This window comes from Dendronephthya gigantea, unplaced genomic scaffold (assembly GCF_004324835.1).
Source record: "Dendronephthya gigantea isolate DGI-Jeju-01 unplaced genomic scaffold, DenGig_1.0 000181F, whole genome shotgun sequence".
NCBI classification, from domain to species: Eukaryota; Metazoa; Cnidaria; class Anthozoa; order Malacalcyonacea; family Nephtheidae; genus Dendronephthya; species Dendronephthya gigantea.
This window is the reverse complement of record NW_021163191.1, coordinates 163,514-180,915: the sequence shown is the minus strand read 5'-3', so window position 1 is coordinate 180,915 and position 17,402 is coordinate 163,514. Positions and strand designations below refer to the sequence as shown.

General features: G+C 36.4%; 1 protein-coding gene across 1 annotated transcript; it reads right to left on the bottom strand.

Moving 5' to 3' along the window:
• Window positions 1-13,155: 13,155 nt before the first annotated feature.
• On the bottom strand, window positions 13,156-17,111 carry LOC114538390 (melatonin receptor type 1A-like). Its single transcript, XM_028559569.1, has 2 exons — window positions 16,146-17,111; window positions 13,156-14,014 (listed from the first exon to the last, which is right to left on the bottom strand). The coding sequence occupies exons 1-2, from the start codon at window positions 16,271-16,273 to the stop codon at window positions 13,156-13,158; spliced, it is 987 nt and encodes a 328-aa protein (XP_028415370.1). The 5' UTR covers window positions 16,274-17,111.
• Between the last annotated feature and the right edge of the window lie 291 nt (window positions 17,112-17,402).

Below are 17,402 nucleotides of genomic sequence, written 5' to 3'. Positions count from 1 at the left end.
AAAAAATGAAAACATCCGGCAACGATTTAATTACATATATAGGGTGACAATGTAAAGTTCCCCATGCATTCTGTGAATATATGCAAGCCGTATACGACAGAGATTTAAGAGGAAAGACTCGCGAAGAGGCTATAAACCGGTATACCACCTATAAAGTCATAGGCCTAGGTTCGGTCAGTTAACACCTTGTTGACAACCATTGGCGCTTTCATTTAATATTTTGGTGAGAAAGGTACGAAACATGTATAGGTTGGTAAATTTATGTTTGTTATATAGCATTACTTTTTTTACGCAAGAAAATCAAGAAATGATGAAATCAAAGCAGGATCGGATATTAACTTACGCAAGCCAAAAAAAATTATATCATATTTCTCACCGCACGACATGAAGACTGTATATCAGTAGGTATATGTATAGATTGCTCTTCAACTACTACTGCATGTATAGAGTGCGTAAAAAATACTTTAATTATAGTATTTGTATAGGGCCTGAGATATGATGATTACTATATATATAAGCTTTCCGCGGGGGAACTTTTTCTTAGCGCTCCCAACTGACTGTCGCAGGTGCAGATTTTTATCTTAACTGTCGTATATATATATTTCTTCCTGTTACTCAATTCTCGGCAAGAAATATTGGCGCAATTAAGGCGTATAAGTCGATGGGATAAAACCTAGAACTAAAAAAGAACTTTACCACTTTACGGGGCCAATTGGTCCAGCTGTTTGGAACAGGATGCGTTATGCGGCCAAAAAGAAGAGGACAAGATTTTGGATGATATTAATTTAATGCGAGGATCGTGTGTTCGTGTATATATGCAAACAAATGCTGTGGTTTGCAATGAAACTTATAATATTTCTCTATTGCAATTATATTGTTATCTATGTTAACATCCGAGAAAGCTCTATAAATATACTAGCTAACTAGCTACATGCAGTGATTATAAAATTATACCTTTTGAACTTTAAAAAAGAGCAAATATTATATATAATTATCACTGATATACTGAATATTTGCCATGGCTGATTTAAATTCATTGTATTGAATTGACAAATTGATAACCTTAACGACAAGTTATTTTTACTATATATGTATATAGATATATTTTTGAATGACTTCGGTCAAAAAATTATTCCTGATATTAAGTGGTAATTATGCCGTGCGTAATTCACAAGCGTGCAGTGTATAATATATAAACCAGATATATACCGAGAGTTGAACAATCGTTTTGATGTTCGGGCAACACTCCCACGAGCCATGCACAATCCTCTTCGTGACATATAAGCATTCGGATATACTTACTGTAGATCGGGATAAAGAATCCTCAGTCCAAGAACCATTTATGGTATCAAACAATTAGATAAATTCGTAGTTTTAATAATAGCATTTGATTTCATGCAGTTATATAGCCTAGCTAGGCCACGTTTGTTAATGGACGTTAATTTTATGGCGTGAGTTTATTAAAATGATTCATCAATTACTCAACTTTTTTCTGATATCTTTTGTCGTTAGCTGCATGGCCAAAATAATGGCAACCTGCTGCCAACTCAAGATGTCTATGTTATCAACAGAACGTTCTAGTTATCGAGATCGCTATGGGAATGTCCACTTCAAACTATTCCTTTTGTTCCCTTGCATCGGTTCCGTTGTCTTTTATTTCCGATTTTTCTGAGTGCATTAAACGCGGAGTTTTAGAAAACCCGCAAACCGGTGAAAGGTTGCATGCAGTGCATGTGTATGAATATTTTCGAAAAATTAAAAAATAGATAAAAAACTTTAAAAAATTGCATTAAATAAAATACATGTTGCAGAAAACGTGCCTAACTGCGCATGCGTTCATCGAACGAGAACTCACCGCCGAGACAGACTGCGCATACACGTCTAAAATTTAAATACTCCCTGGGTAAAATAATTCATCATCAATATAAGTACATAGCCTTCAATAGCCTTCTTCAATCGTCAGGCCGGCTACCCCACTGATTGTCTTATAACGCGTAGCTAATCAAGGTCATGTTTGTTTGAAGAAAGTTACGAAGATATTGCTCCTAACTGGGGTCATGCCTGTGCTCATATGCATGGGAATATCTCATCCTGCTAGGCGAAATCACTAAAAGTCTAAAACCGATGACGGAAATCTTCTCTAGGTGAAGTCTACAGAGTTTCAGAAACCGCCCTGCCCAGACCCCTGAAATATATTAGTGGCCAAAAAATCCTCTGTGGCATGCATGATGTCAATAATTATCTCTGTTCTAGAACTATAAAGACCTTTCGTTATTTCAATTTTGCTACATGATCTCAAGAACATACTCCATGGTATCCATCGTCCTCAGTTGACCAAATTTTCACATAACAATTATTAATTCTGTATCTAAAGTCGTGAAGGATCGGGGAACTTTATCATAAACTATCCGTTCGCCTATAATCATCCGAATATGAGTGTTGAACGAAGTCCACCGCATCCTTATTCAATCGAAGCTCTTCTTGATTTAAAAGAAACGAGGAGTCGAAGCGATAAATCATTCCGCCCGTATTGTGAAGGAAACAGTGAATCAAGAACTGACATTGGGAAACGGACTGATCTTTCTTGCTGCACAAAATTTGTACCACAGCCAGGACGCCTTCCACGAGCTTCAGTAATGATGAGTGGCATTGAACGACGTTTTGCACGACTGAATTCAGTCGACGAAATCCATCCAGATAAAAAGCTAACCAAAACGAATGAATATTCGTTCGCGACAACCAGTTTAAGAAGAGGCATAATCGACAAAAATCAAGGTGATTTACATACAACTATATTTTAATTATAGGTCGCTTCAAGAAAAGACTTCCCAAAAGTCATCTTTTATTTTGCTTCAGGGCTGGCACACACGAAACAAAGTTATATATATTTATATCTATTGGCCCAACTTATACTAGAAACGGATCATCGCCTGGACGAACTTGGGCAATCGAAAGATACTGTTCGTCTTCTAATTCGTCTGTGGTAAACAGACGAATCATCCGTCAACACCAATTACCCGCATGGTTCGTCTATTTAGACGAATTAAAATGGTAGTTCGTCTTGACGCATCATCCGTCTATAATCTGTTAGTATATATATACGGAGTGGGGACGAACTACGAACTAAAATCTCTTCAAAAAATGGCTCTTGTGGACTCTTTCCACCACATACTTTTTAAACGTGCGATTCTGTTTCGTCTAACAAATTCGTCTACATAGTTCGTCTGGGTAGTCGCATGTTTATACTCCAAAAGATCTGTCAGACGGTCTTTCGTCCAGATGGATCATCCGTCTCTAGTATAAATCGGGCCATTGCTAGCAGTGGTATAGCAAGCCCTAAGGATTTAGTCCTGTTATGAAAACTTCAAGTTATTATTTGAAATTGAAATATCTCATAATACAGAAGATATAATTAGTCTTAAAATTTGCTAAAATGTGTTGAGTCGGTGATACGTGACAAAAACAATGCAATCGCTTATTTGAATGTCTTTGAGACATCCTGTATTGTCGCCCAAATCCCATCAATTAATCAGCAACGTTTTCTTTTTCATATATCATGAAAATATTTTAAAATATTGTTTTGAGAATGGGAAAATATAAGATAACGTAAACGATAACTTTAAAGTTTAAATGATGACACAAACAAATACAAGGAAATATTTCTTCTAGATGAAATTGGCAAAATTCTGTTGCAAAGACAAAATTACCGCGAAGAACCATATGGTTGCCAAAAACCACGCCGTAAAAGGACAGCATTCACAATTAAACAATTAATTGAACTTGAAAGAGAATTTCAAGCGAGGAAATATCTTTCTGTCGAAGAAAGACATCAGTTTGCAGCACGCTTGAATCTCTCCGAGATACAGGTTAAGATATGGTTTCAGAATAGACGGGCAAAATGGAAACGCGTACGACGTGGCAACGCTTTGCAAACGGAAACGAGGAAGGCTGATGGGGAATGCATAAGATGTCAAGTGGTCGTTCATAGACATAGCAATGTGTAAAAACAATAATATTTCCTGTATATAGCGTTAGCTGTACAGGCGGCAATAGAATTTTATAATTGTCCAAATAGTTAACATTCATCGAAGGCGTTGTGTATATAATTGTTAATAGTTGTGAATAGTTAACATTCATCGAAGGTGTTGAATGTAAATTCGGTTATGTAAATTTCTAACGTATTAGTTGAATTTGATTGGCAGCATTTGTAATATATATGTAAATGTTCATATGCACCTATCGTTTATACTGTAGAATGTGCAAGTCTTGAAGAATTTATTGTGCTTCAATTCGCTAATAGCGAGGTTCAGATTTGGCTTCCACTACCACTATACCGCTACCTCTCGCTAATCTATTAAGCTCGTGATTGGTTAGTCTGATAGATGGTAGACCTATCGCATTTGATTGGTTTATATTCCCTCAAAGGTTGTGGTAGTCGTAGTGGTAGTCAAATCTGAACCTCGCTAATATCAATTTCGGATCGAACGTAGTTATGTCGGTACCTGTACACGCCTAATCTATAGTTCATTTGATTTCCTAACTTATCGTGTCGTAATTAAGTAAGTTATTAAGTAAGTTATATATTAATAAGTAGTTCATAATCTTTCAGAGTTGAAAAATATGAAACGTTTCTAGGCAAAGCCACAAGAGTTACAAGGGAATAACATCAGTTATTTGTGCGGCCCCGACAACGTAATAAAAAAGGGCAATAAAACTTTCTAGCGATCTGTTTCTAACGAGTTATATAAAACTCGTTTTAGACCTTAACCCCCTGTGAAATAACGATTTGTTATCGCTACATGTACAGTGTAGTAATATTATTTGATTCACTATCAGATTTAAGAATTCCAAAATATTCAGTACTCTCGAGAATAGATCGATTATTTTCGTAATATATTCAAGCAAGTACTATGATTTAAAACTGGGATACATTCGCACAGAGCTAAACGTAATCAAACAGCATCAAGAGAACGATTTATTTGTTTCTCTTGGAGGAATTGCCGTATCATGCGAGCAAAATCGAATCGCGCATCAGAAAATTAGTCAGAGATTTCGAGCTGTGCACCACAACCCTTGGGAGACAAAACTGTGACGTAGATAAATACAATCACATACATGATTTCAAATACTGGTATATTTCGCGCCAAAACACACTTGCAACGACGAAAAATAAGACAACAAAAAAAAAAAAAACAACAAAACCGAGGCGAATTTTCAAATCCGTCGCTCACGCCGGAGTAATCAAGCCGTAACGCCCGCAGGGAAGTCTGGTTTTAGTAGTCACGGCGAAAAATTCATAATTCATAATTTCCCGCCGTGATTACTAAGACCAGAACTCCCTGCATGCAGGTGTTACGGCTTCTTATGTCATTATGCATAAACTCTATTGAATTGATCACAAGGATTGAGCTTTGTAAGAATTTGTAGACGTAAGATAGTTCCATATTAATTAAATTGCTTAATTAATATGCTGCTGTACATATATATGCGGGTATATATGAATAAATAATTAAATATACATTCAACGATTTAATTAATTGTCAATGTCAAGAAAGAAGCCAAGTTATTCTTTCAAAATTGTATGACAGGTGCTTTGTTCATGCACCAAACGAACTCTTTGCCGATTTGGTTAACTTTGAATGACAATATGCCCTTAAAAGCTCATTCTAAAAAGGTGACCATATAAAGCAAGTATTTTTATTGTGAATGCATACATACATCCACTTCAAGATTAAAGAACGATTTTATGGTACAGTTTTCAATTTAATCAGCAACGTCCCGAGTTTCCTGGAGCCGCACTTGAACACTTAAGTGAGTTATTCGTACGTGCATGCTGCATGATACTTCATGCACGAGGCAGATATTTTAATTACTCTATTTAAAAACAAATTAAACCTTTATTTGTGTTTCATATATCTACGTTTTCCTATATATAAGATATAGTCAAAAGTTTAAAGTCAAAAGTTAGCTCCCTAGCCGGGATTTCATATATATACCTATACATTTATGTTTATCATAAAAAAAATAACAAAAACGGCGATATAATTGAATTTTAAACGACGATATACCAATGACTTTTTATGTAAATTGCTTTATAGCTACCTACCGTGCGCAGCATAGATTTATATATTCAGTTATATATATATGCAGGCCTAGCTATGCCAAGGCAATGTGTCATTGGTTGACCTTTAACTGATCATGCATGCATGCATGAAACTTCAAGAAGAAAGCCGGAACTGTTCAGAGTCATAAAAATGTCTATGGCTCTGAACAGTTCCGCGCGGCTTTCATTCTTCTTGAAGTTTCATGCATGCATGCTGATTAGTTAAAAGGTCAACCAATGACACATTGCCTTGGCATAGGCCTGTATATATATCTAATGCACAATCCACAATCCTCTTCGTGACATATATAGACATTCTGATATACTGTAGATCAGGATGAAGAATCCTTAGTCCAAAAACCATTTAAGGTATCAGACAAAGTAGATAAATTCGAGTTTTAATGATAACATTTGATTTAATGCAGTTATATAGCCTAGCTAGTCCAGTTTGTTGATGGGCGTTATTTGGCGTGAGTTTATTGAAATGATTCATCAATTACTCAATTTTCTTCCGTTATATTTTGTCCGCGTTAACTGCATGGCCAAAATAATGGCCGCCTGCAGCATTCTATACAGAACGTTCTAGTTATCGAGATCGCTTGGGAATGTCCACTTCAAACTATTCCGTTGGTTTTCTTGCATCGGTTCCCTTTGTCTTTTATTTCCCATTTTTCTGAGTGCAGTAACACGTAAGTTTAGAGAACACGCAAACTGGTGAAAGGTTGAAGTGCATGTGTGTAAATACTTCGAAAAATGAAAAAAATACTAAAAACTTTAAAAAAATTGCATTAAATAAAATACAAGTTGCAGAAAACTTGCCTAACTGCGCATGCGTTCATCGAACGAGAACTCATGCATGCACCACCGAGACAGACTGCCCATATACTGATGATGATACTTTTGGTGTGCACAAAAACACACCTTGCTATGCATGTGTTAAACTTCAAAACCTACCTCTAGGTGCATGTGTTAAAATTTGGACAAAAAAGGTGTGCAAATTTAAAACACCTTTTCTTAGTGTGAAGTCTTAAAATTTAAATACTCCTGGGTAAAATAATTTATCTTCAATATAAGTACAAACCCTTATATACTTCTACATGCAATCGTCAGGCCGGCTACGCCACTGATTGTCTTATAACGTAGCTAATCAAGGTCAAGTTTTTTTTAAGAAAGTTGCGAATATTGCGCAGTTTAAGACGATTTCTCCTAACTGGGGTCATGCCTGTGCTCATATGCATGGGAATATCTCAAACTGTACACGTGTTGGGCGAAATCACTAAAACCGTTGACGGAAATCCTCTCTAGGCGGGATTGAAGTCTATAGAGTTTGTATATAACAGCGGGAGTTTCAGAAACTGCCCCTCCCAGGCCCTTGAAATATATCAGTGGCATGCATGATGTCAATAATGATCTCTGCTCAAGGACTACAAAGGCCTTTCGTTATTTCAATTTTGTTACATGATCTCAAGAACATACTCCATGGTATCCATCGTCCTCAGTTGACTAAATTTTCACATAACAATTATTAATTCTGTATCTAAAGTCGTGAAGGATCGGGGAACTTTATCATAAACTATCCGTTCGCCTATAATCAAACGAATATGAGTGTTGAACGAAGTCCACCGCATCCTTATTCAATCGAAGCTCTTCTTGATTTAAAAGAAACGAGGAGTCGAAGCGATAAATCATTCCGCCCGTATTGTGAAGGAAACAGTGAATCAAGAACTGACATTGGGAAACGGACTGATCTTTCTTGCTGCACAAAATTTGTACCACAGCCAGGACGCCTTTCACGAGCTTCAGTAATGATGAGTGGCATTGAGCGATGTTTTGCACGACTGAATTCAGACGAAATCCATCCAGATAAAAAGCTAACCAAAACGAATGAATATTCGTTCGCGACAACCAGTTTAAGAAGAGGCATAATCGATAAAAATCAAGGTGATTTACATACAACTATATTATATTTTAATTATAGGTCGCTTCAAGAAAAGACTTCCCAAAGTCATCAATTATTTTGCTTCAGGGCTGGCAAACACGAAACAAAGTTATATATATATATATCTATTGGCCCAACTTATACTAGAGACGGATCATCGCCTGGACGAACTTGGGCAAGCGAAAGATACTGTTCGTTTTCTAATTCGTCTGTGGCAAACAGACGACGAATCATCCGTCAACATACACGACTGACTACCCGCATAGTTCGTCTATTTATATAGACGAATTTAAATGGTAGTTCTTCTTGACACATCATCCTTCTGTAATCTGTTAAAATAAATACATACGGAGTGGGGACGAACTAAGACTAAAAATTCTTCAAAAAACGGCTCTTGTGGACTCTTTTCACCACATAAATAATTTCCCAATTCCCGCACACTTTTTAAACGTGCGATTCTGTTTCGTGGCTGACATATTAGTCTACATAGTTCGTCTGGGTAGTCGCATGTTTATACTCAGACGAAATGTAGACTCAGACGTCGTCCACATGGATCATCCGTCTCTATAGTATAAATCGGGCCATTGCTAGCAGTGGCATAGCAAGCTCTAAGGATTTAGTCCTGTTATGGAAATTTCAAGTTATTATTTGAAATTGAAATATCTCATAATACAGAAGATATAATTCGACTTGAAATTTGGCTAAAATGTCGGTGTTACGTGACAAAAACAATGCACTTTCGCATTGAATGAATGTCTTTGAGACATCTTGCATGGTGAAATCCCATCAGTTAATCAGCAACGTTTTGTTTCTCATATATTATGAAAATATTTCAAAATACTGTTTTGAGAATGGAAACTGAAAATAAGATAACGTGAACGATAACTTTAAAGTTTAAATGATGACACAAACAAATACAATTAAGGATATTTATATTTCTTCTAGATGACATTGGCAAAATTCTGTTGCAAAGACAAAATTACGAAGAACCATATGGTTGCCAAAAATCACGCCGTAAAAGGACAGTATTCACAATTCAACAATTAATTGAACTTGAAAGAGAATTTCAAGCGAGGAAATATCTTTCTGTCGAAAAAACACATCAGTTTGCAGCACGCTTGAATCTCTCCGAGATACAGGTTAAAATATGGTTTCAGAATAGACGGGCAAGATGGAAACGCGTACGACGTGACAACGCTTTGCAAATGGAAACGAGGAAGGCTGATGGGGAATGCATAAGATGTCAAGTGATCGTTTATAGACATAGCGATGTGTAAAAACAATAATATTTCCTGTATTCAGCGTTAGCTGAACAGGCGGCAATAGAATTTTATAATTGCCTAATTAGACCTTACGCATAATGACGTATCAAGCCGTGACGCCTGCAGGGAGGTCTGGTTTTAGTAGTCACGGCGAAAAATTCATACTTCATAATTTCCCGCCGTGATCAACAAGACCAGAATTCCCTGCAGGTTTTACGGCTTGTTACGTCTTTATGCATAAGGTCTATTGAATTGAGCACAAGAATTGAGCTTTGTAAGAATTTTAAAGCGGGAAATAAAGGGTATAGGCGTAAGATAGTTCCATATTAATTAAATTGCCTAATTGATATGTGCGTATATAAGTAATTAATTAAAAATACATTCAACGATTTAATTATTTTAAGTTAATTCGCTACATTTTCTTGTTGGGAGGAATGATGGTAATTGAGCAGAATGTCCCGATATCAATTTTACTGTGCGATACTTTATTTAAATTTTGTGAGAAGAGGATGGTACAAAGACTATACAATGCCACCGTATATACTTGAAGAAGCCAAGTTATTCTTTCAAAATTGTTTGTCACGTGCTTTGCTCACCAAACGAACTCTCTGCCAATTTGGTTAGCTTTGGATGGCAATATGCCCTTGAAAGCTCTTCCTAAAAAGGTGACAATACAAAACAGCTATTTATTCTGTGCATGCATACGTCGATCCACTTGAAGGTTAAAGAAACATTTTATGGTATAGTTTTCAATCAGTTAATCACCAACTTCCCGAGTCTCTTGCAGAGCACTTGAACCCTTAAGTACTTTAAGTGAGTTATCGTACGTGCTGCGTGATATCGAGGAAGATATTATAACTACTGCATATAAAAACAAATGAAACCTTTATTTATTTGGTTTCATATCGACGTTTTCCTTGCTTGTATATATGATCTTGCTATATATCAGATCAGCATACGCGACACGTCTTTCAAGCTAGGAATTCCGAATGGCTTCCCTGTCTTTCAAGCTAGAAATTTCGAATGGCTTCGCTGTCTTTCAAGCTAGGAATTCCGAATGGCTTAATTCGCTGTCTTTCAAGCTAGAAATTCTAAATGGCTTCGCTGTCTTTCAAGCTAGAAATTCTAAATGGCTTCGCTGTCTTTCAAGCTAGAAATTCTAAATGGCTTCGCTGTCTTTCAAGCTAGAAATTCTAAATGGCTTCGCTGTCTTTCAAGCTAGAAATTCCGAGTGGCATTTTTAGGAAATCACCTAGGAAAGGGGGCCTGAAATTAAAGTCAAAAGTTTAAAGTCAAACGTTTAGCTCCCTAACCGGGGGATTCCATATGTACCTATACATCTATGTTTGTCATAAAAAATAAAACGGCATATTATAAAAATTATACGACGATATGAATGACCGTTTTTCAGGTAGATTGCTTTATAGCTGCCTATACTCTGCGCAGCATGCCGGCATGTATTTATATTCAGTTTTAGAAATATACATGCCTATATGCCACGGCAATGTGTTATTGGTTGACCTTTAACTGATCATGCATGCATGACAGAGTCATAAAAATTTCTATCTTTCCGCTTGCACTTGCAGAGACTGAATAAAACCTTTGTTGACAAAAATATGGCGGACGAAGAGAAAATCTCGTCGTCAATAAAGGCACGTCTTTTACTGAAAATCTCGGCAAAAGAGCCATTTTTTGCTAAATTGATTTGACATATTCGCAAAAATAGGTTTTTAAGGCCTACCCGCGTTCTCAATCCTATATAGGGCGGTTTTCCTCTTAAAGCCTGGTTTACACTTGTCCTAAGAATCTGGGATTCCCTTTGTCGGAGGTCGCTGGTGCGCAAAATGCTTTGTCTATCGGAAAATGATACAATGGATCCCCGATGCTTAGATGCTAGTGTGAACCAGGCCTAATCCTCTATAGACGGAATTTTGCAGATCGAACGAAATGTTTCGATTGATTTTCTTCTTAAATGTTGAAGCGGATTCAGTAGTTTGACCGGTCGATGGAAAAGAAAATCAAAGGAAAATAATACATCTTGTCAGGCAGTGGAACCCATGCCGAGATCGCAAAGCATGAGAGAGTTCCATAGAGAGTTCCATGTTAATCAAATTGCTTAATTGATATTCTACTGTACATATGTAGGTATATAATTAATTAATTAAATATACATTCAACGATTTAATTGATTTTAGTTAATTCGCTACATTTTCTTGTTGGAAAGAACGATGGTAATTGAGCAGAATGCCTAGGCATCAATTTTACTGTGCGATACTTTATTTTAATTTTGTGAGAAGAGGAATGGTACAAAGACTATACAATACCACCAAACGAACTCTTTGCCCATTTGGTTAGCTTTGGATGGCAATATGCCCTTGAAAGCTCTTTCTAAAAAGGTGACAATATAAAACAACTATTTGTATTGTGCATGCATATGTATACATCCACTTCGAGGTTAAAAAAGCACTTTATGGTATAGTTTTCAATCAGTTAATCACCAACTTCCCGAGTCTCCTGCAGAGCACTTGAACCCTTAAGTACTTAAGTAAGTTATCGTACGTGTTGCATGATATTCACGAATCACGAGGAAGATATTTAATTACTACATATAAAAACAAATTAAACCTTTATAATATATATATAAATATATATATTGTACAATATATATATATATATATTGTACAATATATAATATATATAATATATATATAATATATATATAATATATATTGTACCTATACATCTATAGCCGGGAGTATAAGGGCAGTGAAACCCGTGCCGAGCTCGCAAAGCATGATTTAATTCTCAGCGAGCGGAAACCAGAAATATACCGGTATTAAACAATCGCTTATGTGTGCAAATGCAAAATCTAGCATGTGTACATAAACACATGCACACATAAACAATTTATTTAATGACGCATTTCTCATCACCATTAAATTGATGTCCTTCCTGAGAAGCGTCAAAGGAACAAAACGTGTTTACAAAAAGACTTTGAATAGAAGGTTTCTTGGAAGGTCTCCGATAATATTTTCGTATCATGTTAGTATGTACAGGGTAAGTGAAAAAAATTGATCCTATATGTTTCGTATGCAAATCTATCCATGTGTCCAACTGAACGCCATAGATATAGTGAATGCAATGATCATGAACAAGATTTAAATCAAATGATTCACATGCACTTTAGGCAACCTCTGTAAAATTAGAACGGCTATGTCGAGGGGTTAATTATGTGGCAAATTTACATATGGATGGCTTCAGTTTCTTTCACTCCAGTGCCGGACCGCATGTATCGCGGGCTCAGTGCCAGTATAGTCTACATTTTATATCTTGAGAAGGTAGAGAGTTTAGCACGCCTTAAATATAATATTAAATGGAGGGAAATTTCCAATGGGATTTAATGTCACTATTCCAAGATTTAGTGAATCAAAATCATGAATATTATTAATTTCGTTGTAAAAACAAGTGCGGTTGTATATAATTGTGGACCAGGAACTGTGTGACCAAGTTCCGATCTTGTGCAAATCGTTCATGAGTTTTAAGATTATGACTTGATAAAAAAAATTAGTCGTCCAAGAACTATTGTGTTCTAACACAAATTCAGTAAAATAAAAAATTTCTTACAAATCTTGAAAATGAATCATGGTCATGCACTTATGCACTTCAACGTTTATGTCTTTCTTTTATTTAAAATACAGTTATGCATTTTCGTATTTAGAATCATATATGAGTAGAGTGCTCGATATATCAAAGTATAGAGCTAATAAGACGGTATAAAATATAAAATATTAAAATATATCCTCGGTATCTTTCCTCCCAGTGTTTGAATGGAACTTCTCTATTTTAAACTTCTAGTTACGTCCACGTTTGGAAAAATGGCTACAAAGAATTTCCTTAAAAGCACTGCGAAATTTAGTGTTCAACAGCCCGTAAATTATTGGATTGAGGCTGCAATTACATCGAATAAGCCATAATGAGAGAGCGACATATTCTGGTGGAAATTCACAGCTGTCTGTAATTGCGAGACAATAAAGGATAGAACTGTAAGGTAGAAAACATATCAAGACGGCCAGAATTACAATGATTACTGTCTTGGTCACTCGTTTTTCTCTCCGCATCCTAAACGTCCCCGTAGAGGAAGCGGACGACGCTACCGATGATCTGTTACGTACCGCTTGCATAATTTTCAAATTGCAATATATCAGAGCAACTGACGGAAAAAGACCGTGAAAAAGCACAAAGAGAATTATATTAACCTTATCACTTCTCCATTTCACGGTACAATGCAGGAACTTGTAGTCGTGATCATAACCGCTTGTAAAGAATGGATAAATAGCAAAAACCACGCACCAGAGCCAAATCAAAGCGACAATAACAAGTATTAGTTTGGTCGTGAACCATTGCCTGTGTTTGAAAGGATAATTCGTGGCCATGAATCGTTCAATGCTGACGAAGGTTAACATGTTGATAGAAGCGATTACGGATAGCGTCCCCAGGACTCCTCTTGTTTCACAACTGCTAAATGACGGCGGGAAAAGGTCACGGGCTTCCAGTGGTAGAAAAATCGCAGCATAAAGGAGATCAGCGATGCTTAGATTTAAAATAATCAAATATGTTCCACCTCTGAGTTCGTTTCGTTGATAAATCGCGACGATCACTAATATATGCCCCGTCGATGCTGCTGCCGATAAAATAATCAGCAGGACCAAGCTTATATTCCTCGGCATTGGATCTTCCAAAAAACGATCGGAAATAGACGTCGAGTTAAACGCCATCATATGTACAATACAATTCGATCCACTCAATAGTGAAGAGAAATTATGCAGGAAGGGGCTGATTACTAACACATAAGCCGAATAGAATTACGCATTTCGGAGGAGTCGCATTAATTTAATTAATTACAGAAACAGACTTATATTAAGTAATATCCATATTACTAATTATAGAACGGCATCTTAATATTGAAAGCGATGTCGAGCGTAATTAGTAGTAATGAGTAATAAGCGCCAAGATAGTCTCATGTCATACAGGTGTCCCAAAAAGTCCCCCCCCTGTTGAAATGAAGCTTTTGTTGGAATTTGAATGCATGATCAACGCAGTAGTGTGTAAATAGCATAGTTATCAGGTTGAGGCATTCAAATAAAGCGTCTTCAAATGGGTTTATCATAATATTAAGGCAATCATAGGCTTGATTTCAATAGAGGGACATTTTTTGGGATATCCTGTATATCTTTGTTAAGGAAACTCAGCAATATCGGAGTTTCCGTTGAAGCTCTTAGTTGGTTTAAAAGTTATATTTCAGACAGAAAATAGTTTGTTCAAAAAGGGGTTTCTGAACAGAAGGGCCTCTTTGTTCTAAACATGAAATACATAAAAGTGTGAAGTCGATGCCATTGCCAAGTTTTTTTTAGTACGCGAGGTATATGTTTCTTTACTCTTAGTATGTACAATTTCTGGCTTTTAAGCACCTTTTCCCTTTCATTTTGTATTATTAAAATAATATGCAAAGGCTGAATGTTTCTTGACTCTGATTGGTTGATTCTAGGCATGGTTATTGGCAGTGATTTCAAACATGTGTACGTTTTTGTATATAAGTTACGGAATATAATTAATGTTAATAAAAATTTTCAAAAAATCTCGCCGGCTCCCATCCTGTAACTAGAGTTGACAAATTCTTGACGGTTCCAAGTCGCAATAAGACATTTTAGGAGAGTGGGCATTTAAAAAGATAAACGTTGCCTAAGTATTCCTATATATAGTGGCATTGGCCAATCAGAAGGATATGTAGTTTTGAGTTAACTATATATAAGATCTAACTACTCGAAATGTATTCCAATACAACCAGGAAGCAGCGTGGCAGCGTCTTCAAACAACGTCGCTTCAAATGTGGTATAACAACTGCCGGAAATAGACAAAAACACTTCTCGACGTTTCGATTTAGGGGCCTTCGCCAGGAGAGTTAACGTTAGTATGACTATATCAACTCTCCTGGCAAGTGACAATGGCCCCTAGGTCGACGAAACGTCGAGAAGTGTTTTTGTCTATTTCAGGCAGTTGTTTCACCACATTTGAAGCGAAGTCACTCAAAATGTAGTAAAATATTTTATACAACTTTCCCAGGAAATCTAGCGGTTCCCGAAATCTCCCACGCAATATAGTTTATTAGACATCCTCTTTGTGAGTAATAATACCAGCATACGACACTCTACAGGATCTTAAACTGCCCTTGAATACCTTCTACTGTCACGATTACACGTTCCATTAGATTATCGCGGTATGACAGTATCGATAAAAAAATACATGCATGCATCTAGAAGTTTGCAGTAGGATCGTGAATTTAATTTTGCATGAAACGAACAACGAAATTATCTAGCTTAATTATTACGGCTGAATATTAAGTTAATTCAATGATATGCAAATATTTTTTGCAAGTGACCTCTATAGGTATAGGTAGAATAGCGAACTAGTAAACGGTTAGAGATGTTTCCGAGTCAAATTTTTTGGACTTTATTTATGGCTTTCTTATCTCCAACGACCTTGATATCCATGGAGACACCATGGGTTCCGGAAGGGTGTATATAAGGACTTTTGTCTTCATCTCATGTGTATAATTGTAATATTGTGAGATATTTGTTCATATTCTATGAGACGTATTTGTCTGAATCTTTCCGGTATTCGTGATATGAAACAAAGAATCGCTGTTAGATAGCTATACCAAAAGTACAAACGTGAAAATACTATACGACTTCCTTCATCCATCATATACAAGCTTCGACTTCCAAACTGAGTCTAAATAATTTCTACAAAAATGGTCGATACTTTCAGACGTCTTTTGTACGACATAAGCAAACGACTTTCTGACGATGAAGTCCTAGATCTTATGTACCTTTGTAAGGTTCCACAATCGGCGAAACCAAAAATACACGATGGTAAGGATTTGTTTAAACATTTAGAAGAATCTGGTGTCATCAGTGCACAACGAGTTTACACGTTAAAGAAGGTGCTGCTTCTTCTACGACCTAAACGTCAGGATCTCTTGGACTTAGTGGAAAGAAAATTCCCGAGCGAGGTTGACAATCTTTCTAACCATTCGTTGTCCGACTGTACAACGAATACAATAAATACTATAACCAGCGAAACAAGCGGATACTCGTGCGTAGCAAACCCAAACGGTGTACCTCCAAGATCAATACAAAACACGCATTTAGTCGAGCATAATACGCGATATCAGAAAAAATACTTCATTCTGGATTGTTATTGTATTCAATGTTTTGGATGCTCCATAACGAAGCCTTTCTGCTGCTGTTACGGGACAACAGTCTTTCTCCTATTTCTTCTTCTCGTTTCCGTCGTCTTCTGGTTTTCAGGAAAGCCATACACCGTTTACACGTATCTTAATGCCGATGTTTATCGAAAGGATGTCGGTTTCGTCGTGGTGAGCGTGCTAGCATTTTTACTCGTAATTGTTGTGTTTCCATATCTCATCAAAAGACATGGCCGAAAGATGTTTTCCTGGTGTAATAGAAAACGACACGAGCATATTGAACGACGACGTAGTCAACGAAATAGAACACATCGACTGTTGCATGAAAGCCAAGTGATCTGCAATTCATCTGAGCCAATTCCACAAAGCACTACTATTGAATTAAGCCCGCCAGATCAATTGAGGAATGAAATTGAAACTTTGAAGAACGACGAAGAAACCAAAGGATCGGGGGACCAAAGTGCGTCTTCAAGCAATCAAGTCTAATATCCATGGAAATTTAATATGCGTAATAGAAACTCATTGAATATATATTTCGAAAAGAGACCCATTGAATATATAGTAGGAATCATTGAATATATACTTATATGAAATAAGTATATATTTATGTTACCTATACCTTACTTAGTCTTATTTTATACTTTATGATGCATTGTAAATGTCTCTTGGTATACTGATTATGTCAACAAAATCGGTCAAGGACCATAAAGAATTACCATTATATTGAATTATGTAAATCAGTTTTGTAAGTGTCTAGACACTGAATGAATAAACCTGGATCCCGCATCCAGTGAACTCTATGTAAACTGGAACAAACGCATCTACGAAAGCAAT

What these genes read in the sequence shown, in the direction of transcription:
- LOC114538390 (XM_028559569.1), bottom strand. Translation starts at nt 16,273, where the DNA reads ATGACACCAGATTCTTCTAAATGTTTAAACAAATCCTTACCATCGTGT. An exon ending in TCAGAAAGTCGTTTGCTTAT is followed by an intron (nt 14,015 to 16,145) that starts GTCGTACAAAAG and finishes GAGGAATATAAG; the next exon opens with CTTGGTCCTGCTGATTATTT.